Raw genomic sequence first — 25987 nt, 5'->3', positions numbered from 1 at the left:
CACCGACAGCATGAAACCTTTAGGGGTGCTCAGTGCTTTCGGTTCTTTCCTTGAAACCTCTCATCTGCCCTCAGTCTGAAGAAAGGGCTAGGTATAGGACGGATCTCAGGGTCCCAGTCTACGGGGCCCGAGAGAGAGGAGGGGGCGAGAGACAGGAAGGAAGCAAACCATCAAATTAAAAAAAAAAATAAATAAAGATAGAGCCCTTTGACTTTATTTTATTTTATTTTATTTTATTTTATTTTAACTCCCTCTCCTTTCCGGATGGCTGTGTAGCAAACGTAGGCGACACCTTGGAAGGAACGAAGTTGGTCTGCAGTGGCAATTTCGTGGGTTCATAGTTTTGACCGCCGGGCTTGGAGATGGAGCCCTGGTCCAGGTGGAAAATGAAACGTTGGGTCTGGAATCTCACCGTCTCAACCCTCGCCTTGACTTTCCTCTTCCAAGCCAAAGAGGTCAGAGGAGGTAAGGAGGGAAACAAAATAATAAAGTTTGGGGAGGTGGGACACTACTACCCGGCTTTCTTCGTTTTGTGCCCTTCCCCCTTGTCTTCGCCCTACTCCTTTTAAATAAAATCCAGATTGTAGCTGCTACCAGGTTAGGAGAGGAAACTGGAGAGACAGCAAGATGGATGTAGGCGGGACAGTAATGGGAGAGGAGGTAGGTGGCAGGATTAAAAGATCTGTCAGGCACACAGCAGGCTGAGAAAGCCCTGCATCCCTTTCCACTTACTTTGCAAAATGGAAAAAGAAATATTACTTTGAACAGGAGGGCAGTCGTACAAAGCTTTTGTTCCGGGAACAGTCTTTATTCAGAGTACTCTGCCCTTTGAACAACTCATTGGGTTTCTCTAGGTTCTAATGGGGATATCTTTTGAAGGGTGAACTGAGGAGAAAATATAGAGAAAGAGTATAAAGTGAACTGTGATAAACTTCTTTGTCTGCGAGGAAGTAAGAAACGGGCTGTTTTTACTTTGGAGGATATGAGAGAAACCAGGGGATGAATTTAGAATATTGAGAGCACTTTGTGTGTGGCATTTTGAAATGCTTCTCAGTGAAATAATTTTCACAGATGATAAGTGAAGTTCAGAACAGCGCGCGTGTGTGCTTGTGGGGGGGGGCTTTCCCCTGATGTTTAGCCTCCTCCTACTCTCCATGACCCCCTCACCTTCACTGGTCCCTTGCCCCCACAAACAGCTTCTTCTTGCAGGTTGGACATTCAAATGTCTTGGAGGGTGACGAAAGTCTTCAAGCAAATAGGGTGGGAGGCAGACGAATACAGACTGGGAAGAAGAGAAGGGGCCTGGGATGGGAGGAGGGAGGTAAGGAGAAGTTCCTACGTGGCACCACCAAATATTGAATGGCCAGACCTGTGTAGCTTCGCTGTAGCCCTGTCAGTACCAGAGGAGGGAGAGCGACTTCACTCCTCCCACCGCTTCCTCCCTCCCCTGCCCCCGCCCTTTCCCTAAAAGGCATCTGGCTGCAGCGGTCCCTTAGGTGCTGTAGACTCGGCTGGCAGGAGAAAGCCTTTGGAGTAGGGGAGTCAGAGCAATTCACAGTAGAAAGCAAGCTTTGTCAGGAGTGCAGAGAGAAGCTGGGGAATGGGAAGGAGAGGAGCGGAGAACAGAAAAAAATGTCAATCCAACTCTGAACCGGCAAATTTAGAAGAAACCTGAACCTGGCCTTCGGTCTTGTTACCCAGATCTGAGAGTTCCCTAAAGAGAGTTAGCTCTCCAGGAGGCCCAGCCCTAACCTTGGCTCAGATGCTTGGAGACTTTATGCTCCCAGGAGCAAGTAGCTTCTCACTCAGCACTGATGGCCCTATGGTCACTGTGGAACTCCGTTCGAATTTCGCGTTGATATAGGTTATTTACTTTGTTTTTCAAGGACAAACATAAGTGTCTTTGAAAGTAGACTACATCAAAAAGTTTGCATTTTACCTTTGGTACTTTGCTGCCTGTTGAGTTGACTAGCAGTTCTGCCCTCTGCTGGTTTTCTTTAGTATTCAAAATTCAAGCGTCAGCCCCAGCAAAGGAAAGTCTATTACTTAGTAATACTGAAAAATGGCACTTGCCTAAGGGAGAATAGGTTGCTATTTCATCTCAGTTTCTTATATACAAGTGTTGACACGAATATACTAGTGACAGTTATGTAAAAGTACAGAATCTGAGACACTCTGCAATAATTACCAGTATTATGGTTACCTGAATGCATTACTCACCTGAAGATATTTATTTTTCTTATCCATATTGGGATTTCCAGTCAGTCAAATTTCTATGCTTTTAGACCATAGTTTTCTATTTTCCTATTAACTGTAGCTCACAAAAATACCTTTAGAAAGTATCTCAGAACCACACCACATACTTTGCAGATAGTAATGTTTCTGTGTTTATAGAGAATGAGAGAAACAGCGAAGCTTAGAGTCAGATGTTATTCCTGATGAAATATTTTGAAAATATTATAAGCCATTAGATAGTTACAAGGAAAGATTTCAGTATTTACATTTCTGAAGTTGCTAGGTTCTTGTTACTAACTGGAAAGCTACTTATCCATTAATCTAGTCTTGTTGGCATTCATTTTTTACACCTATTAAAATTCAAAATAAGAAATAATGCTTAAAAGAGAAAGACCATCATCAAATCCCCAATCACAGAAGAAGGGTAAAGTGAAGTCCTCCTCCAGGTCTAAAGTCAGCATTTAGAATTGTAGCTGGGAGACTGAGTAAAATTTATCATCATTTTCTAGATGGACGTATTATTTTAGTATCATCCCTACTTAACGGATTTCACAAAGGTATGAGTCTATGCTTCAGTTGCCAAATCAGAAGATAATTTAAAATGAGCTGATATTTACATAAACTGGAACATTATAACAATTTGCACAAGGAAGTTTTGGTGGTTTTTGGAAGTGAATAGATTAATGAAATTGATTTCACATAGCACTTTACTTTGAAAATCTAAAGTAATTTTAAACTGTTTAACATACAATCTCTACTATGACATTACACACATATACCTCCCCCCCCCACACACTTATTTAATGGGTATCCATTGGCATTAGTGTTTGTTTTATGTTTGGTATATTTGCTATGTTTCACCTCAGGACTTCATGGATTCTGTATTTGGGTAAATTAGTTTATAACTTACTATAAAAAGGAACTGTGATTAATTTGAAATTTATGCTGTGCTATGCCTATGTTGAAATACACTCCATATTGTTTGTATTTTAAATCACAGCCTCAGAAAGAGCTGGCTATAATTGAATAATATGACTGTAAAATATTTATTTAGATGAAGTTAAAAAAAAAAACTAATTGTAATGGTCTTCTTGCTTGGGCTGTCCAGCGAAATGAGTCCTGTAGACTGTTGGTGTATTCTAAGAGGGATTTTAATGGCTGGCCAGCACTGGGTAGTAAGTATTGCAGAGGAACAGCTGTTTGAGTGCCCGGGATCAGCAGGTGAAATGGTGCTGGCTCCCTGATTGTGTGATAATCAGCCTGTGAGGAGCTCAAGCTTGTCTTTCTACTTACTTAATTAGAGTAAGTTAAAATATCTGTTATGCTCTTGCTAATACGTGCAGTGTTTGGTAGAATAATTAATATTGTGTCTTTCCATAAAATAAAAGAGCTCATGAATAAAACCTCTTTTGCATGGATTATATGTCAAGGATTAGTTGTTGTGGTGAATATTTAGTTAGCAAGGACACTTTCATCATATGTCTATTTGGTTAACTATCATAATGTGTAATTTGCATTTGTTTGAAACAATTTTATTAAGCAGACAAATTAAAACTATATGTACAAAGACAGCATCATTGCTCACTGTTTGAATTTTTTGAATTGTGAGTAAAATAAAAGGTCAACATTTTTTAAATTATCCTTTTTGTATTGTGTGGGTTGAATTTACTTTTTGTTATTTTTGGAGATTGATTTTACTCATGTTAATTTCTTAAGGCTTTAGTTTACTCATCATTGTGTATTACAAAAATAATAAGTATTTATTATTTAAATACTTAAGTATTATTAAGTATTTAAGAATATTTTTAACAGGCCAATTCATTTAAAGTACTCAAATAAATTTCTCTCTTGAGGATTCTAGAGTTAGAACCTACAGTAAGTGCTAATTTCTCCTACTTTTTCATTTTAGTAAAGAGGAAATGAGGCACAAATGGTGTTACTTAAATAATTCTTATAAAACATTATATATAGAATAAGGTTTTGTGAGTGTGTAGGGTGTTCTACAATATTGATATGAATCATCTTACTATATCCCAATTAAATGGAATGGCCAAGTATATGTGATATGCTGGAGTTTTAGTTAATAAGAAGGCAGTTTATATGATATTTTAAAGAAAATCAAGTCGAAGGGTATGCATTTCAAAATTTTTATTTCTTTTTAAGTTTGGAGAAAGGCAATATCTCATCATTTGATCCTGCTTGCACTGCTAATATACCCAGTGAACTTGATTTCAAATCACTTGGATTGGAGTAGAAAGAATAACTTTAAAAAAATAATGTGTACAACTGTTGATGGTTGAGGACAAAGTGTTTAATAATAGTATTGGAAATAATAGCAATAGAAGTACAATTTAAAAATTTAAATAATCCAAGGAAATTACATGTATGCCTATGTATTGGCTATATTATGAATATACATATATTTCAAATGAAGAAATGCCATATTTGTTCTTTCCATAACAATTCTGATCAGATGATATGTATTAAACTCATTATAAGGTTATTATTCATAGGTCAGAATAATTATGTTTTACTTCATATGTGTTGCCATTCTTTTTCTAGACAATTGAGTTTTAAAAAAATGAGGAACTATATTAGTTTAGTTTCAAATTAAAGTTTTTTATTTTTGATTGATAAATTGAAATAATCTTTAAATTAGGAATAAGTGCGCAATTAATTAAGGAAGGGCTCAGTCTGAGTGGGTGGCCATGGTGTCTGTTATACTGTGGACTTCTAGTGTCACATTAGTAATTGTTGGGAAGTAGGGGAAGAAACTTTCAATTTTGTACTAAAATATTAATTTCTAGAAATAGTATTTTAGAGCTAGTATGCTTTTTGAAATAAGAGCCATTCATTTTCTTTTTTTTTCAGGAGTCAATGTTCCTAGGAGCCTGAGGCTGCTTCTATGGATTCACCATGCATCCTCTTAATAGTGTTTAATAGTGCATACATATATGAATGCTATAAATAATCAGTCATATCCATAACTGAAAATAATTTTGAATGATATATTGTTAGGTAATTCAAAGGCAGATTTTTATCATATCCAAAGTATGCCCTTCTTCTACCACTCACCTATGCAGAAGTAATTAAGGGCAGTTAGTACAATCATTAGGAATTGAAGCTGAGGGTTGGGCTGCAGATGTCCTCCTATTTCTTTCCATCTCTCATTTAATACTGGGGATATTTGATCTAGGTTGAAGTGGTGAGAGGAAACTAATTTCCTTCCTCCTTTCCATCCTTCCTTTCTTCCTTCTTTCTTTCCTTCCCTCCCTCCTTCCCTCCCTCTCCCCCCAATTTTCAAACCATAGCAATTCTATTCCCCAGTGGAGAAGAGGACCACAGAGATGTTACAAGTGTCACAACTCCACTATCATTAAATTCTCTTACTTCAGTCCATTTAAGTGCAGCTTTCAGGTTACTCTCTGTATATTGTCTAAATGAGATTCTTCTCATTTTTCGTGCAATTTAATTAAAAATTCATGGCTTTTAATTTAATTTTAAACTATGTCTTTAATATTTGAATGTTGTCTAGTACATTCATTTCTCCTTTCAAAACTGTAATATGATTAATTTGTACAGGTAAGAGATTTCTTAGTAAAATTCTCTAATTTTCATTTGTGTCAGGACAACATGAATAATGATAGCTTGCAGAGAAGATGAAAAAACAATTTTAAAGTGATTTAGAGAATAATATCTATCGATCAGTTGAAGTCTCTGGCCTACTACTGACTTGGCTAATGGTTCTTTAGACGTTGGCTGATCACCAGGCCTACTGTTATCTGGTAAAACAAACTCTCTGCTTGCTGCGTGTGGAATTAGAGACAGTGCTATTAGTTTAGCAGAAAGAACTCAGAGAAAAGAAAGGTTATCGGATTTCAGAGTAAGAGGCCAGCTTAAATACAACTTGACAAATGAGAACTAAAACAAACCTGTGTAAAAGTGCTCTAGCACAATCAACTTTTGCAGTTCCCTCAAACCCCTCTCTCTCTCTCTATTCGTAAAAAGCATTTCTTTCTTATTTTAACCAAATTTAATTGCTTTTGAATGGCATTGGACTGTTCAGCAAATGAAGGTCCCTATTCATAGAACCTGAGCTCGTAGAATATCAGTAGATGCTTCCTTCCTCTGTCTCCCTGGTAAACTGACATCCGTGTTTAAGGGAATGAATCCTGGACAGCATGCACTGTTTGGCTTAGCTTCCCCCACTGTGATTTCACATACAACTTCCTGAATGGTTGACTGCCAGAAAGAAGGAATTGCAGTCTTTGACAAGGCTAATAGGGACTCTACTGTATTTTTTTGATGGTCTTAGCTCTGCAAGAAAACAATTAAAGTGGAGTTGGTCATTTCTTCTTAGACTGGAATCTAATAGATGGCCACAACCTACTACTTTTTGTCATTTTTTTTGAAATATGAATGGTGCTTTATTTTTACTGAGAACTAAAATTACTGTCTAATTAGCTTAGTGGTATAGAGTACCCCTGTATGTTGTCCAGCCTATGATAAATCTCTTCTCATCCTTTCAGTCCACCCTCATTGACCTTGCATATGTACCATGGTAATGCTCTTGTCTTTATTCTTCCTATTTTGGATCTGTTTCTCTATTTGTTTTCTTCTTACTCATCTCAGATACATTCATACTTTCTATCTCAAGTAACTCAAATAGCATAGTACCATAAAACTTTCCCGCGTATTTTCTGGCCCATACAATACTGAGGAGTAACTTCAAATACTTGCTTGTTATATACCAGGCAGTATTGTGTATACTTTCTGCAGAATATTTCTTTGTTGTTATCAATTTCCCAGCCGACATAAAAGACCCAGCTCATCTGTGAGAGAACTGGAAAAAGAAAATAATTATCTTGTCTGACATCACATAGGATATTGTAGACCAAGTTATCAGACAGTCTTGTGTTAGAGTCCTAGCCTTGGCTCTACCTAATTCATTGGATATATTAATGTTATGAATATATTGATTTTCTGATTATGGTGCACTGGAGCCTAAAATTAAGGTGCATATCCTGCAGTTTCACTCAGCACATAAAATGTCAACTGTGTGAATGCCCTGAGTGACTCTAAAGGGAACAGGGTTCTAGTGGCACATACTCTTGCAATTGAAGTTACTCCTCAGCCTACATTTAAGTTTGATGATAAAAGCCCATTACACTTACTTTTTGGACAATCTAAGTCAAAAAGATGTTGGGAAACTTGAGAAGGTGTGACTTGAAGCTGTTGAATATTATTTTGACTCTGACTAATTTAATAAACGGCATCAATTAGATTAGTGATCTGATAGTTTATGCTACTAACAATCACTCTTAGCAATTGTAATTTCTAATAAGAATTTATAGAAATAAACATTAAGTCAGTTTCTGGGAATTGATGGTTTTGTACTAATTTATTACCTCTAGTGTACAAATATCTGCCAAGATTATTCAAAAGATCATTTGAATGTAACCAATGTGAAGAATGCAACAAAAGATGGAGGACTAACAAAAACAAGACACTATCATGATTTTGAAGTTCCTCATCTGTCACTTTTTTTCCAGAAGTTGCTGGGTGGATAATAAATTGATACAGTTTATTTATGTTTCTATTGTCCTACCATGTTGTATATAAAATGGATAGAATAGTATTCACAATCTGGTTTGTGCCATCCAGAAGTGTGGCACAAGATAAAAATTAACTCAGTTTAGTCATCTAAGGTGAAACTTTGACGACTATCATTCTCCTTCTCTTCCTTCTGTTCTCTCACATTCTCTCTCCTCTATCTTCTCTTTTCCTTCCTTCCCTCCCTCTTCTTCCTTCCTTTTTTTTCTCTCTTTTTGTGGGAAAATGATCTTACTATGTATTCCTAAATGACTTGAAGCTTCCTATGTTAACCAGGCTGACCTATAACTCAAAGAGATCTACCTGCTTTGTCTACAAGTGCTGTGATTAAAGACAGGCACAATCATGTTTGACTTTCTGTTCTTTTGTGTCTGTATTGGATTGGGGGACATCCTAAGCTATTATTCCTAAGGCTCTATCCACCTCAACCCCTATCCCCCACCTAAGAGTGCCATTTCAAGTAGCCTAGGCTGCCCAGGAGCTCCAGGGACCCACCAGTCTCCACCTCCCTCTCCTGTAGTACAAATACAACCATGAAACATCATTTCTTGCCTTTTTATTTGTGTTCTGAGGATTGAATGATTCAGGTACATGTGCTACAGACATGTGCTTCATTGTCCACATGGTCTTCTTTCTTTCCTACACTAATTCTATAATAACAAATAAGTCAGAACTTCTTTCCAGTGTTTTATTTGCAAAAGCATTTCCCACTCTCCAATGATGTCTCTGAACATCTTCAGCTACCAATTGACTCCACTGTGACTATAGCTAGTTTGAACACCTCGAGTAATATTTTTGGTCTGATGATGTCATCAATCATTTTTCTCCTAGAGTATAAGAAAGGGGGCTTCAATAAAAAGTACCAGTCCCTCAAAATATCTTTAAAGGCTATTTCTATCATTTATTTTGCATATAATTAGAGATGAACTGATTTTCTTCTTACTAGCAATTAGAAACAATGGTTTATCTCTATGCAATAACTTTAATAAAATAAATCTTTCTTTGGATTATAAAATAATTAACATTATACATACTTTTCTACTATGAAGTGTCAAATTCAAGCAAGATATATAAAGATTCAGGTATTAAAGACTGGTAGATGGTCACAGTAAGCTTGAAATAAAGCCAAATATATGGCATAGGTATGTATATATATATGTATATTCTGTGTTGTTATTTATTGTACATAGCAGTTATACTAAAAATATTAAGTCAAGTATCAATAAGTATTATCAAGCTTGGCCAAAGTTCCTGAAACAGGGCCAGGAAAATGACATTTGAGGAAGTATTGAATCAAGTGGAGGTGTTGGTTATAATCTGAAAACTCAGATGTGGTTTGTATATTTATGAATGTGAACTTTTATAGATATTTATCAAAGTAGTTGGAACCTATTCTTGCTGATATTTTTGTGACTTCCTGAAAATACCATCATCTGGTTGTCTCCACACTGAGCTGTGGCCTGGACCTTGAAAACTTTCTCTTTTGCTGAGTATTCCTTTTTTGCTCATGACCCTATCTCCTTTAGAAATACCCCCTTTCAACGTGAAATGTAGGGTGGATGAGAGTGCATGACATAATACTCTCTACCTAACCCGATAAATGCTTACCACAGAGTAATTTCATGCTTTTCTCTCTCTCTCTCTCTTTCTCTCTCTCTCTCTCTATATATAATTTATATAATATACATAAATTATATATATATATACTTATATATATATATATATATATTTGTTATTATAGTTGTCCAGTAAAATAGTTGTTGAATGAGTGAATAAGTCAACTAATAAAAATAAAGAATGGGTTAATGATTTCTGCTTGGAATCAGTCATGTCCATTCCCAAACCTCAGGAGTTTGTTGAATATATTTCTAATGGAGTTTAACCATTAGTAGTTTACAGTGTTCTGAAGACTGTTTTAAGTACAACCAGGCCTAAAATTGCTTGTGCTAGAAAACAAACATATTATCAAATAAGAATGTATTCAGTTTATATAACAAGAATGTGGAAGTCAGAAGGAATGTAATTATTGCTAGTTGTATACTATTTCTATAATATCCCATTGACAAAGTGCAGTGGATCATCAAACTTGAATTGATTTAATTAATTGATAGTAATAAAAGCACCTTCTAATCCTGTTTTCTACAGTATGTAATGCATTAAATGTTTTTTTCAACATTAAGCTCAAGTGGAAAGGTAGGTAATAATGCTTTAGTTTTTAAAATCATCACCTATTAATTTTTTTAACAGTTATCCATTCTCAAAGCAATTTTTTATTTTTTCACCATACTGCAACCATTTCAGCCCATGGAAGCTTTTTCTAGTATGAGAAGGTTGAGGACCCAGTCTACTGAACAACTTCAAGAATTAAAAGATTTTTCCATTTCTTTGTATAACCACTACTTCTAGATACTAGAGGTAAAATAGAGGGCAGTATGCTAATATGTGCTGCCATGGGGAATGTGTGTAGTGAAATTCTAAATATACTTCATCAGTATATTGCTTAACAAATACATGTTAAATCACTGTTGTATACTTACACTAGCCTGGGCTCTAAGCTGACTCATCTGATTACAAACATAACAAGTGTGATTTTCTTGCTTGAAATATGCTAAGGCCAATGACAGAGAAAACCTTGTCTTAAAAAATTAATGGTCTACTTGAGAATGTAGTAATTAACCAACAGTAAAATGAATAAATATGTAACAATAGTAATGGTATATGGTAGGAAGTAAATGCACATAGATGAAGGAAAATAGAGCATGGAAACAGAAAATCCAAGGAAGTCACTCGTGAAATAACAGTTGAGCCCTGAATAAGCTAGAATTCATCTGAGAAGTGACATGAAAACCTGAGACAGAAAGGCAACTGACACTATGGAGTACTTAAAAGAAAGCACGTGAAAAAGATAGAGTGGACAGAGAAGATGAAATGTAGGAATGATGTGAGATAGGATTGAGGAAGAGTGTAGAAGACACACGATCTTATGAATATATTTTCATGTGCAACACAGAATCATGTGACTAAAAAGATTTCTACTTCAGCAAATTTTGCAGGGCAATGTGCACAGGGTATCAGCACATGAGAGATGAGCCCAGTTGGTTGCCTCCATGGCTCCTCAGACATTCACATTATGGGGCCTCATTGTTTTCTGTAGAGTAATCAGACTACTAAAAAGCTACCCAGGGTTCTCAACAATAATAGTCTATTTTGCACACAATGTATTTGGCTCATGAATGGGCCTGTAATCATATGAATTAATAATCCTGTTTTATAAGACAAGGCTTGAATCAAATGAGCCTATACACCTATAAAACCCCTTTGTGAGGCAAATAACTATCTTAAATTTCTAAATCATGTGTGATTTTTTTCTGCAATCACTCAAATTATGGCTTATTTTGGAGCAAAAAATTACAATGTGATTTTTTTAAAAAATAAATCTGAGAACCGAACTATTATGTTTTTGGTGGTGAGCCTAGCCTTTAATGGCTGAGCCATAAAGTATCTTGGTGTAATGCTTACCAAACAAGTAAAACACCTATATAATAAGAACTTTGTGGCTCTAAAGAAAGAAAGATACGAGAAAATGAAAAGATCTCCCATGCTCTTGGTTAGGTAGGATAAACATAGTAAAAATGGCAATCTTGCCAAAAGCAATCTACAGATTCAGTACAATCCCCATTAAAATCCCACCACAATTCTTCACTGACCTTGAAAGGATAATAATCAACTTTATATGGAAAAACAAAAGACCCAGGATAGCCAAAACAACCCTATTCAATAAAAGAACTTCAGGAGGCATCACCATTCCTGACTTTAAGCTCTACTACAGAGCTATAGTTCTGAAAACAGCCTGGTATTGGCACAAAAATAGACAGGTAGACCAATGGAATCGAATTGAAAATCCTGATATTAACCCACACACCTATGAACACCTGATTTTCGACAATACAGCTAAAATTATACAATGGGGAAAGGACAGCATCTTCAACAAATGGTGCTGGCACAATTGGATGAGGGTGTGTAGAAGACTGCCGATAGACCCATGTCTGTCGCCATGCACAAAACTCAAGTCCAAATGGATCAAAGACCTCAACATCAATCCAGCCACATTGAACCTCTTAGAAGAGAAAGTAGGAGGTACCTTTGAACAAATTGATATAGGAGACCGCTTCCTGAACATAACTGCAGGGGCACAGACACTGAGAGAAACAATTAATAAATGGGACCTTTTCAAACTTGGAAGCTTCTGCAAGGCAAAGGACACAGTGGACAAAACCAAACTGCAGCCCACAGACTGGGAAAAGATTTTCACTAATCCTATACTCGACAAGGGCTGATCTCCAAAATATACAAAGAACTCAAGAAACTAGCCAACAAAACACCAAATAACCCTATTAAAAATGGGGTACAGAACTTAAGAAAGAATTGTCAATAGAGGAAATCAAAAAGGCTGAAAGACACTTAAGAAAGTGCTCCACCCCTTAGCTATCAGGGAAATGCAAATCAAAACAACTTTGAGATATCATCTTACTTCTGCCAGAATGGCTATAATTAGAAACACCAATGATGACTCATGTTGGAGAGGATGTAGAGAAAGGGGAACACTCCTCCACTGCTGGTGGGAGTGCAAACACATAAAGCCATTTTGGAGATCAGTATAGCGGTTCCTCAGGAAAATGGGAATTAGTTTACCACAGGACCCGGCAATCCCCCTCTTAGGCATATACCCAAATGATCCACATCCATGCAACAAAGAAATCTGTTCAACTATGTTCATAGCAGACTATTTGTAACAGCAAGAACCTGGAAGCAACCTAGATGCCCCTCAATTGAAGAATGTTTAATGAAGATGTGGCACATCTACACAATGGAATACTACTCTGCAGAAAAAAATAATGGTATCTTGAAATTAACAGGCAAGTGGATGACACTTGAAGAAACCATTATGAATGAGGTAACTCAGTCATAAAAAGAGGAACATAGTATGTACTCACTCATATATGGATTTTACACCTAGAGCAAAGGATCACCAGCCTATAATTAACACCACCAGAGGAACTAGGATACAAGGTGTATTCTAAGAGATTCATATAAAGTCCCTCACAGAAGCAGGAAGGTACAAGTCCCCCAGAGCACAGGGGAAGTGGGGGGGCAGTGAATGGAGAGAGAAGTAGGAGAGAGCGAGGGGGAGGAGAAGAAAACATGTGCGACTAGGAAAATTGAGTCTGGTTAGGAAGAGAAGACAAGAGAGAGAGAGAGAGAGAGAGAGAGAGAGAGAGAGAGAGAGAGAGAGAGAGAGAGAGAGAGAGAACATAAAAGAGGGAGCCATATTGGTTTGAAGAGAAAATTGAACCCAAAGAAAGGTCTAGAGAACTACAAGACTACCACCAACTAACAATTTGAGCATCCCTGGAAAGGCGACCATAAATGCCCTTCCAGGATAGTGAGATCAACAACTTACTTATCCATGGAGCTCTCATCTAATACCTGTTGGAAACAGAAGCAAACTCCCATACATAAACACTGAGTTGAACTAGAACCCAGATGCAGTTGGAGAGGACAAGACCAGGCTGAAGAAACACATAGAGACAGCTGACCTGAACAAGGAGGAGCTAATGGGCCCCCCGACTGAAAGCTGGGAAGCCAGCATGGAACTGACTCAGGCTCCCCTGAATATGGGTCTCAGCCAGAAGGACTGAGTAGTCTAAGAGACCTCAGACAGTGGAGCCAGGATGTATCCCTGGTGAACAAAAGGACCTTGCAAACACATCCCCCATGGAGGGATAACTGCCTTAACCTAGAGACAGGAGAGAAGTCCTAGTCACTATTTCAAATGACCTGTCAGATCTACATGACCTCATCTGGATGGCATTCCCCTACATATGGAATTGGGGTGGGGGGTGGGAGGTAAGGGTGGTTAGGGTGCCTGTGAGAGGGCAGAGAGGGCCAAAGTGAGCGAGGGAGGGAAGAAGGGAAGGAGAGAGAGGGAAATGGAATAGACATGTAACATAATAAATTAAATAAAAAAAAATCTGCAACATTGTACCTCTAAAACAACTTTGGTTCAAAGAACAAAATATTTATTATAAACATTTGTTAAATTTTAATGATTTCATGCAGATGAAATAATATTTTTTCTTTTTAAAATAACCATACTGTTCATTAATATGGCTTTGCATAACATTGGTACACTCTGAACTCCTAAATTTTCTTCTACCTTATATCTTTCCTTAATTATAATTTTGTAAATTGAATGCCCCTTCATAGGTTTTCAGTGTCTTTAAGCTAGTTCAAAGTTCATATTCTCTAAATTGAATTTACTCTTTTCTTAAACCTGTTTTATCAGTCTTGGGTTGTGGCAATATAGTTAGTTGTAATGTGTAAAGAAATAACAAACACTCAGAATCTGCTTTGAGTTTTGATCCCTTTCTCCCCCACACTACCATCAGCCACTCACCTACTTCTGTTTCTGCTGTCCTCACAGGACGCTCAGAATTCAACCTAGTAATTAATCTTTCAGCCACAGAGTGCACCATCTCATACCTGCAGCATTGCAAATGATTCTTTATAACCATGTGGCTAGTCTTCAGTGTCCCCGAGGATTTTTATCAATGCAGAAGTCTCAGTAGTTAAAAAAACTAGTTGATGGGGCTGGACAGATGGCTCAGAAGTTAGGAGCAGTGACTACTCTTCCCAGAGGTCCTGAGTTCAATTCCCAGCAACCAAGTTGTGGCTCACACCATCTGTAATGATATCTGCTGTCTTCTTCTGGTATGGAGGCAGAACAGTGTATACATAATACATTAGTCTTTAAAAAAATAGTTGAATGTGAAATCTTTATTTCACCTTAGTTTTCTATGAAATTTAAACTTTGGGATGGGGATAGTCATAAAAATTTTGGAACCTATCACTTGTCTCCAGTTAACCTACAGATGGTTTTTGAAGTCATTAGCAATAAAATTCAGTTTCCATGGAGCTCCCCATAAACTTACACATCATTCTTACATCTTTGTCCTCATCTCTTGCAGTTTTCCTAGTCTCTTAGCAGGAGGCATTGTTTCCTCTCATTTCTCCACCATTCTGAGTTGTTTCTTGCATTAAGTTCTTTGTACTCATTCCCTTTGCTTCTAGTGAAGTTAAGCAAAAAAAAAAAAAAAAAAAAAAAAAAAGGGACAGGGTGCTTTCTCTGACTTTTCAGAATATTCTCAAATATCATTTATTCATCTCTTTCTTAATTGTTGTCACAGTTCATGTCACAGAAAACTTTCATGAAACCTTTTCTTATTGACTCATTTTCTGGCATGAGTCTGAAACCAGTCAGATACAACAAATGAAATACTAATAGTTAAAAGCAGAGAAGGTATTTTCTTTTATATTAAATGCACAGCTGGTAATTTTGATCTATAAATGTTGTCATATATTATTTGGGATTTTGAATGTTAACAGAATGCAGGTGTCACATAGCCAACAATTCCCATTGTTGATAAGACTTAAGCTTTGTAAATTTTCACACAGTTACTATAAACAGTCAAATCTCAACAGAAAGTTCAGCTTTTCTGATCTGAGAGATACAATGGCCATCTAAGAATGTGTTTGGAGAGATTAGATTATACTGCATTAAAATTGCCATATTAGATTTATTTTTTCTAAGAATTTGAACTGTGATGATAGCTAACTCCAGACATTCTTAGACAAAGAACTTGAAAGCAGATTAAGTGCTGTCAAGGACATAAACGCTCATGTAAAATATTCTTGATAGGATTAAACCAAAGATTTTTTTATTTTATGCACCTTTATCCTTGAGCCCATAATTAGAAATATAAATAACCACTGATGGAATATATATGCATTTTATTTTGTTGAGATTTACTTTGTTTTTCTTTACTTTTTTTTTTTACAATAGTTTTACTAGCAAATAGTAGTTTTAATAGCAAGATTTGTTGTAAAATACATTAAAAATATATTTTCAAAAATTGTGAGAGGCCATATTTATATTTGATTATTTGGTTTACTTTTACCTAAAAATTGTCATAATATAATGACATTTTAAATAAATAAATTAATTATAAAATTCAGAAAACTCTAGATAACTGATTTAATTATTTTTTTCCATACTGTTCTCAACTTGGTGCTCTTCATTGTCTGAATATTATATACTCACATTTTAAAAAGTATTAGAATCTGTAGACTTGAGATCTGACATTAATTTTATTTTTATTGTGTGTGAGTAAATATACAAGCATAGTATGTTAATTGTGGTGTATTTAACTTGATTATAGAACTGTTTTTGAGAAACTAAATTGGAAGTGATATCATTGATCTATTCCTATGCCCAAGAATAATTAATAGAAATTGAGCAATTGTAATTGTTTCTAAATGTTTTTTACAATATACTGTTTTGTGAAAGCTGCCCATTTTAGCTAACACACAACACATCAAACAGGTCACCAATAGGAATGGATGGTCTTGGCAAGCTCTTCAAGATGATGTTGAAAGTTAGAACAACAGAAACTGGAGCAATAGACTTTTGTGAGCATTTATACTTGTGCTGGGAATGAGATTTAATTCTCTTCAAGTGCAGTGGGTGCTCATAACTTCTGAGCATCTCTCAGCCCTCTAACCCTGGTTGGATGGAATTCATTATATAATTTAGACTCTCCTTAAATGTGAGACAGTTTTGCTATCTGCTTATTTGGTGCTAGAATTACAGGCACAAGCAGTCATGCTTACACCAATTTATGTGTGACAAAATATAAACATACTAGTATTATCAGCATTTTACCTACCCATTGTGCTGTGGGGTGGTTGAATAGAAAAATGTAGGTTTCCAGAGGGATAGGACACCATGAAAACACAACCCACAGAACCAACTGATCAGTACTCACTGGGTCTTGTAGCTATCAAGAAGCCATTAGGAACTTAGTGATCTTATGGGATTCCAACAGTGGGAGCAGGGACTGTCTATGACTCTTTTGCCTGTTTGTGGGACCCCTTTCTTCTTACTGGGTTGTCTCTTCTAGCTTTGATGTGATGGTGTGTGTCTGGTCTTGTAGCTTGCTATGCCCTGTTTGTTTGATGTCCCTGGGAGGCCTGTTCTTTTCTGAGTCGAAGCATAGGAGGGTAGATCTGGAGGAGAAGAGTGGGGAGAGACTGGGGAAAAAGGAGGAAGGGGAAACTGTATATAGTATAGTATAGATGTAGTATAGGAGAAAAATATTAGAAAACAACATGAAAGTATAGGTCCTGTACTCATAATTGTGTTAGCTTTTTATAGCAAACCTAAAACCAAAAGAAAAAACTGAATCAAAAACCCAAGTGTTGTATATTCTGGAATAGCAGGACATACTTTTGTCCCCCCCCCTTTTTTTTATAATTTAACACACGAGTACTACATTTACACCCCTCCCTCTATCATCTTACCTCCAACTCCTCGTAATCTTTTGAACTGCCGTGTGTGTGTGTGTGTGTGTGTGTGTGTGTGTGTATGAAGTATATAAATACTATATTAAAATATAAAACTATTATACACATGTGGTAAGAATGGATAGTCTATCTGGGGCTTATCTCTAGAAACGACTTTCTCCTCTCAGCAGCCATCAATTGTCTGTAGCTCTTCACCTAAGGGTATGGACTTGTATAATTTCTTCCCTCCATGTGGGCATGTCAACTGCTTGTGCTTCAGGTGGTATTTACGTGACTATATTTTTGAGATTTCTTGTGAGAAGTTTCCCTGTCTGTAAAGAAATAATCTCTCAGCCCACAGCCTTATCGCGGTTCTAGTAGTCTTTCTGCCCCCCTTTTATGTGATGTTCTCCAAGTCTTAGGTGTAGGGCCTTTGTTATAGACTCGACAGCTCGGGTTGGGTACTTAGTACTCAGCTGTTTTGATCATTTTGATCAGTTGTGGATTTCTCTTAGTTTTTAATTTTACAATTTTTTAAACAATGTAATTCAATCATATACTTTTTCTTTCCCTAGTTCCTCTTATCCCCTGCCTACCTCCTTACTCATGTAACTTTATGTTCTTTCTCTCTTTCTCTCAAGTAGTCTAGGAAAGCAACAATAATAACAAAGAAACAAACATACAAAAATAAAAATGAATATATTTCTAAAAGTATAGAATATTAGTAAGACCAAAAGATATCAAAACAAAGAGTACACACACACACACACACACACACACACACAGAGAGACAGAGACAGAGACAGAGACAGAGAGAGACAGAGAGGAAGTGATTGTGATTGATATACCCAGTTAAACTCCATTGGAGAAAACTGATTTTCCCTATCCTGGCAGGTATCAATTGCAAATAGCTTTTTGGGTGCTAGAGAGATGGCTCAGCTATTAAAGGCTAGGTTCACAACCAAAAGTATAAATAGCTTTTTGGTTAAGGGTAAGACTTTGTGACCATTTCCCCTTCCTGGTAGTGGGATTTTGTTTGTTTTGAACCTTATATACACTGTTGCAATCTCTGTGAGTTCATTTATGTATTAGTCTAGTTGTGTCTGGAAGACATTGTTTCTTTGAAGTCATTCATCACCTATGGCTTTTTAGTCTTTTCACCTCTTCTTCTGTATAGATGCCTGAGCCTTAAGGGGAATCATTTAATTTGGGATTGAGTGCTCCAAACTCTCTTGGTCTCTGTTCATTGTCCAGTTGAGGGTCCCTATATTGTACCCTAAAATCAGGACCTATCCAGCCTTAGGTACTTGTCTTCTTTAGCAACCTTGGATATGTGTTGTGTCCATGCAGGGAGCCTTACAACCTATCAAAAAGTAGTTAATTACTCCAATAACATTTGTGCTACCACTCTATCAGTATATCCTGCATACAGGTTACTGAAATAAATTACAGAGTTTTTACATGGATGATATTAATTAAGCTGTGTTATGAGTTGTCTTCTCCCCACCCCCGCTGGCCTGGGCCCACTACTGCACCAGCCCCAAATAACACACAGAGACACTGTATTAATATATAATTCTGTTGGCCAGTTACTAGTTTCTTATCTGCTAGATCTGTCTTAAACATTAACCCATTTCTATTAATCAAGTCTTATCATACCGGAGAGAGGGAGGGTGTGGCGTTCTTCTCTCTCCATCCTCCCTCTTGGATCTGTTCCCTACTCCTTCTTCTCTCCACCTAGACTCCTCGTCCCACCTATCTAGCTTTCCTATTGGCCAACAGTGCTTTATTAATTAACCAATAAGAGAAACATATTTACAGAATGACACCTCCCATCATCTCTTCTGTCTAAAATAAAAAGGGTTTTAAATTTAACATAGTAAAATATATACCAAAACAGTTAACAATATTTAGTTCAAAAACATTTAGAAAGATTTAAAGAAAATATTTCACCATCTATCCCATCTTTGTGAATCTAAAGTCTTATGTGTAATTTATCTCTAATCCTAACTAAGGAAAACTATAACCATAACTATTTGTTTCAACTCCTTCAAAGACCGCAGTAGGATAATATATAAACTCTAGAAATGACAGAGACAACTCACTGCCTGGTCAGTCACCCCAAGTTCTTCTGTAAAGTTCCATCTTCATCATATAGGCCATAGTGTGTCTGGCAGACTCCTCAACAAAGCAGGAAACTTTAAATTGTCCATCTGTATTGGCAGTTTGTCAGTCATTTTTCTCTCCTGCAGAATGTCTGGCAGATTCTTCCATGAAGCAAGAACCCTGTAGCAATGTCCATCTTGCATCAGTAGTCACTTTCCTGTAGGTCCTGCCTGTCTAGTTTATACAGCATAAAGTCAAACAGTCCAGACAAGAGCAATGTCTTGCCCAAATGGCTAGTCTTGCCATATTGGAGGCAAACTCCATAATGACTTTCTTTGATATCCATCTTCCATTCTGATGCAGGTGGTGTTGCTAGGAGCAGTTGTCCCTCATTGTTAAGAAAAACTCTAAGCCATTTTAAATGTCATATTCTGTAGGTATTTGAAAAGTTTGAAGAATGCCTATCCATCTCAAATACATCTTGAAAACCTAACTAGCTTAACTCTAAGTTTTGACTATCATAGGTAACTATCTATAATCTGTCCTAAATTATACATTAGATTTTTAAATGAGCTATATAAACACAATACCTAAACAAGAGGAGAAATATACTTATCACAAAATTGACCTTAAATTGTATAAATAAATGAAATCCATCCCAAAACAAAGTATTCATATCTATACTATAATCCCCTTTTTGTCGTTAAAAATAGATTGATTGTGGTAATTAACCATTTATAACCAACCCTATTTACATGAAAACAAACATTTATAAACAATATTTGGGAATTTAGGCGTCGTTATTTTCAAACTGCTTCCTTCTGGTAGGGGGCACTGTCATGGGGATCCTAAGAAGATTCAGAAATGCTGGCTGTAGTCTGCAAGACTGGCTTGTCCCAACTGTTTTGAATGTTGGATCACCTGGGATGCTGTTTCAGGCGGTCTGGCTTAATCAAACCATGTTAGTCTGAAAGGAATCCATAGCTTTTCATTTTCTGTGGAAACAAAAATAGAAATCCTTTCCCCCAGTAACCTATCCTTAGATTTAAATTTTTGAGTAAAAGCATTTTTAAAATATATAAATTGAATTAATCCAGCAGCATTTCTTTCAACAGTTGTTATTTTCTCAGCAGTCAAACAATTTAAAGACAACAGAATAGAGTATAGTATCCAGATTCTCTCCATATTTATATGGCTTTTTTGTTACTCTATTCCTTCTAATTCTAGTTTTTCATTTTTTGAAACAGGGTTTCTCTGTGTAAGTTTTATCTGTCCTGGAATTAATTCTGTATACCAGGTTTACTTTGAAATCACAGAGATCTGCGTGCATCTGCCTCCTGATTACTGGAATTTAAGGTGTGTGCTACCACACTGAGCTATTCTGTCTTTTTAAAACCATTCTATTCTTTTTCTCTTTCTGTCCCAAGCCTATGTATATTTTAAAACCTTTAACAGATTTTCTTAATGTGAATCTGTCTTAACTGTAAATCTTTATCTTTTTCTGGCCATGAGTCTTTTATCTGTTAAACAACAACATTGCTAAAATGAAAGCCACAGCTGTGTTTGCCGCGGTCTATCCAAGATGGCAACAGGTACCTTTACTGCCAGAACTGAGAGCTGTTCTCACTGCCTTGGTCTACACTGCCACCCAGCAGCATGTTAGCAGAGCTCTTTAAAAGCCTTGCAGGTTTTTTTTTTTTTTTTTTTGCTGCTTAAGCTGAGTCAGGAAATCTCCCTTAAAGGAGCTGTGAAATTCTCTGCAAAACAGAGTACAACCAAGAAAATGCTGTTACTAAGAAGTCTTGTTTGTCTTTGTTTTTGTTTTGTTTTTAAAACTTTTAAGCTTTTGTTAAGTTTTGAGTGGAAGTACTTCAGCGTTGGACATCATTATGTTATGAGTAGGTTTTTCCTGCAGCCTGTAGCCCCACTGCTGCACCAGCCCCAAATAACGCACAGATAAGCTGTATTATATATAAATGCTGGTGGCCTGTTTCTAATGTTTCTTATTTGCTAGCTCTGTCTTAAATATTAACCCATTTCTATTAATCTAAGTATTTCCATGTGGTCTCATCTTACTGGAGAGAGGAGATGGCATTCTGCTCTCTCCATCCTCCATCTTGGATCACCTCCCTACGCCTTCCTCTCTCCTCCTAGTCTTCTAGTCCCACCTGTCTTGCTTTCCTATTGGCCAACAGTGCTTTATTCATTAACCAGTATGAGAAACATATTCACAGAATGACATCTCCCATCAATGCCGGTCTTCTCTGGTAATATTCTTACAAAGAACTTTCCATAATCATGAATCTACTCAGTAGAAGTTGAGTTTCTAGTTAGGTATCATCATGATATTTCCAAGTTCTGTGATTCTGTGACATAAGTGTTTGTTTGTTTGTTTTGTTTTGTTTTCAGCAGTAGGGCTATACCACCAGGTTTTGGAGAATAACCAGTAGCCTTGTGATATCCTGTGATTTTTGAGGGGATGTTTATGGGAAACTCCTGGCAAATTATTTAACAAAATGAAATCCATTCCTGATACTGGAGGTTTTACTTGGTGCCATAAGATATCTACTTGAGACTTTATATCCTCTATTTTATAGTGACTCCATTTAAATTCTTTTCATGTATGCATATGTAATTTAGAAAGCATCTACAGAAGTGGATTTCTATGTGTTTTTTCAAAGGACCTTTAGTGTTAGTTGTCCCTCCTCATATTCTCTTCATTGCTCTGTCTCTCTTCCCATCCACCTCTCAATTTTATCTTCCTTGTCTAATTTTCCCCTTTTCTTCTTACTCTCTTTTCTTTACCTTGGAAGATCTCCTCCTCTGCTCTGATCACTTTTTAGCTACCTAAGCTCTGTGGTTATTTACATGTAAACACATATATGAAAAAATTAAAAGCTAACATTTACATGTAAATAAAACATGCACTATTTGTCTTTCTGAGTCTGGGTTACCTCATTTAGGATGACTGCTCTTTGTTTGAAGTTGTGGATTTATATATGGGCTCCATTTGATCTAAAAGAAGCTTTTTTGATGAGGTGTGCAATCTACACTTACCTGTGTGTCTGTGACCTCACCAGGCATGGATTCCCACTTATGGAGCAGGCACTAAGTCTAATTACTCAGTTCTTGGTTACCCCCAAGGTAAAGTAAATGCCACTGTTGCACTAAAGGGACTTTTTCTGGGCTGAACATTTTTGTGGGCATAGGATTTACAGCTGAGTAGTGATGCTGACTGATTTTTGTTTCCCATAGCAGCTTGCATGGGCTTTCAGGTCAGTTCCACGTTAATTTCTCTAGTCCTGTATCTGAAGTGTGTGGTGTCCTTTGCAGTAGAATTCTATCTTCGAGTTCTGGGAGGCAACCAAAAACAATTTTTATGGAGGATATGTGGTCAATACATAGAGATATAAAGCCATTTATTATTCTACTCTACTGCAAAAAGTATTTCCTAATGTAGGCAGTAAATTCAGATAACAGCAATCAGATTAATTATGGCTTAGAGAAGCATGGATTATACTTAATGGAGTTGTTAGAAATGTTCAGCAAGTTTGGAATTTTTAGAAAACAATCATTATTGCAGTCATTTTTGATGAATATTTATATGCTTCAGCCTCTTTTCTCAGGGATTAAAATTCATTATCATGCTAAATTCTCAAAAATGAGGTTAAGTTGCATAAAGTAATTTGGGGAGGGTTTAAGTAGTTTACACAAAGTCATTTAACTGCTGGAATTGTAGAAATCTCTTGGCGAAGAGAGTCCTTGCTATACAGCATGCAGAACCCGAGTTCAAAACCTCAGCACCCATGTACACACTGAAGGTGTTGGGGTGAATTTTAACTCTGGCACTTAGTAAGGGTGTATAGTGACAGGTGGGATCCTAGGAGCTCAACTGCAATGCAGCTCATCTCTGAATCAGTGAGTTTTGGGTTTAGGTAGAAATCTTGTCTGCTAACATATAGTGAGTGTTAGAGAAAGCCAAGCAATGTTAACTTATGTCACACACACAACCACAAGCGCTGGTATGGGCATTAACATACACATGTGTGCATCCAGAAAGATAATAGAGTCTGAGCTTGAGTTCAAACAGTTTCAGCTACAGAAATTGAGTTGTTAATTTAATATAGAGTTGGCAGATAACTTTTGTTAAGAAATGTTATGAGTTTTGAAAAGCTGTCAGAATATTGGTAGTCAGTAAATTATAATATATGGCCACTTTCTGTCATGGTTTAATATGGTATATCATAGTATTAGAATGGTAGTTTTTAAAAATTGTTTTTCATTTATTATGTTTTACTTACTTGAGGCTTGTGGGTCAAGGAAGGAGAGGAATGGTTGAAAAAATGTTGTGTAACAGAAAATCATTCTGTGACATAGTTCATGTCTGAATAAACACACTATAGAGTCTCAATGAGATAATTAAACAAACAGAAACTAATGTGTTACTTAGGGGAGCATGAGGCATTATAATAGGGCCACATAGCCTATATGAAGGAGTAAGATTTCCTGAATGATTCTGTGTTGTAGGTTTAGATGATTATGTTTAGTAAATCTAAATGTGCCAGATCTCATTACTTGCTATACATTACATTCATCTGAGAAAAACAAAAATTATTTTTGGTGTTTCTAAGGACTAGAAGAAAGATATGTTAGGCTGGCCTGGTGGTATATGCCTATAATGCCAGTTAATCCATAGGACAAAGCAGAAGGAGTATAAACAGAGTGTCATTCTGGAAAAGTAAGTGATAAGCCAACCCACTCAAATTAGTAAGATTTTGTTCAGAAAACAGAAAATAAAATATAAGTCAATTGAGTGCTGGGAATGCCTGGGCCCCTAAATCCAATCCCAATTCAGAGAGAGAGAGAGAGAAAGAGAGAGAGAACTCAAAAATTTACTAATTTGATATTTATGATCTGTATAGACTTTGTTGATGTCATGGAGAACTGGCTTTGGTGTGTAAAAAGAGATGTGGGTAACAGATAAATGAAAGAGTGTAGCTGTTTCCCGGAGTTCCTGTGTGGATAATAAGTTTAAGTTGCATACAGTTCTCAAGTCTGACACCATTTAAAATGTGAAACCATATTTATACTGGGTACCATATAAAAATCTATGTAGGAAAGCAGTGTTAAACATTAGAACCATCTTCCAAGCCAGTTCTCCAAAGCTTCAACAAATTGAGGTCAAGACTTTTAATTATTGCTATTCTTTTTTGAAACTGTGGTACAAAGAGTGTAATATTTTTCTGTGTGTTCACCCCATACAGACACTAAATGACAGAGGTGGAATTCAGAAGCAGTCAGAATTTCAATTACTATATCACACACACACGTATATGGAGAAGGTTAGGGAAGAAATACAAAAGGAACAGCACAATCAAAATATTGATTAGATAGGTGTGATCCATATGTCTGCTGCAGTCAACAGAAATACAAGATCAAAAACAAAGGAACAAACTGCTGAATTGAAGGGGATGTTTAAGAGGCTAATAGAACACACAGAAAATGCATTAAGGCCTTTACAAGTCTTTTATTTCTTGAGGAGAAAGTATGTGACACTTAAAGTAATTTCCTTATAGTTTCATGTGTAGTTTGCTCATTTTGTCAGTATTTTTATATCCTCTCTCTCTTTCTCTGCTTGTGTGCCTGTGTGTGTGTGTGTGTGTTCATGTATGTGTATGTGAGTGTGGTACACATCTATTATCTTTTAATTTGAGAATACAAATCAAAGGACAGGCAAGTAAGTGTGAATGGTCAATGCCAGGATAAGCACACCAGACTAAGGTTCAGAAGAGAGAAAATGCCTTTTAAAGTTACCAGCTTGGTTTTCTCCTCCTTCCCACTCAGAGTAGTGTTAATTGGTTTGGATAGTGGAGAGTATCTGAGTAGAGAAAAGTATGTGCTATATTTTTTGTCTATAAAATCTCAACTAGTATTTCTACATCAATGGCTGTAGCAGTATTTCTGGGCCAGTAAAACATCGGAATGGACATGCACTGGGTTGGGGTGGGAGGGAGGTTGAAACTAAGAGGAAAATTGGATATGACCAGACCATCAAGATTTTCTCTGCAAGGAATGTGGAATGTGGATACCATCTGGAAGTCAGTGGGGTTTACTGAAGGAATTTAAGCAGCAGAGTACTTTGAACTATGGAATTAGGAAGGTCAATCAAGCTGTAGAATGCACATGGATGGGGAAAGCCCTTTAAATGGTGTCTTTGGTAATGACCAGGCTCTTGTGTCCTGTAGTCCTGATTGGTAAACCTATAGTATATAGTTGAAGAAAGGGCAAACTTTACTGAATGAGATACTGACTGAATGACATATGCCAGAAAATGCTTAATGATACTAGGAACATCTAAGAGCAGCTTTGAATAATAAAGATTGCATTTTTTCAAATATACTGAAATTACACATAATGATTGATTGCTTTTTATCTTTAAACAGTTGGAACTAAGAAAGGTAGAATTTTTTTTTCACATACATGTACATATGTGTGTAAAGCAACATAATCTGTATTGTGAGTGTTTAGTAAATACTGTGGCTTTCAGAATGACAAGATCAAGAAAGACACAGAATTTCAAAATGATTTAATTTATCATTCTGTTCAGTAGAAAGAGAAAAATAGATTTTTT

At 36.5% G+C, this 25987-nt stretch overlaps 1 protein-coding gene across 1 annotated transcript in view; it reads left to right on the top strand.

The window, feature by feature from the left end:
• Window positions 1–238: 238 nt before the first annotated feature.
• Window positions 239–25987, top strand: part of Col11a1 (collagen type XI alpha 1 chain) — a 196362-nt gene continuing 170613 nt past the window's right edge. The window contains exon 1 of the mRNA XM_051185635.1: window positions 239–465. Within this exon, the coding sequence (XP_051041592.1) occupies window positions 363–465 (103 nt within the window). The 5' untranslated portion in view covers window positions 239–362. The remainder of the gene's footprint in view (window positions 466–25987) is intronic.

Source organism: Phodopus roborovskii, unplaced genomic scaffold (assembly GCF_943737965.1).
Source record: "Phodopus roborovskii unplaced genomic scaffold, PHOROB, whole genome shotgun sequence".
Classification (NCBI taxonomy): Eukaryota; Metazoa; Chordata; class Mammalia; order Rodentia; family Cricetidae; genus Phodopus; species Phodopus roborovskii.
This window is presented reverse-complemented; position numbering and strand designations above follow the sequence as displayed.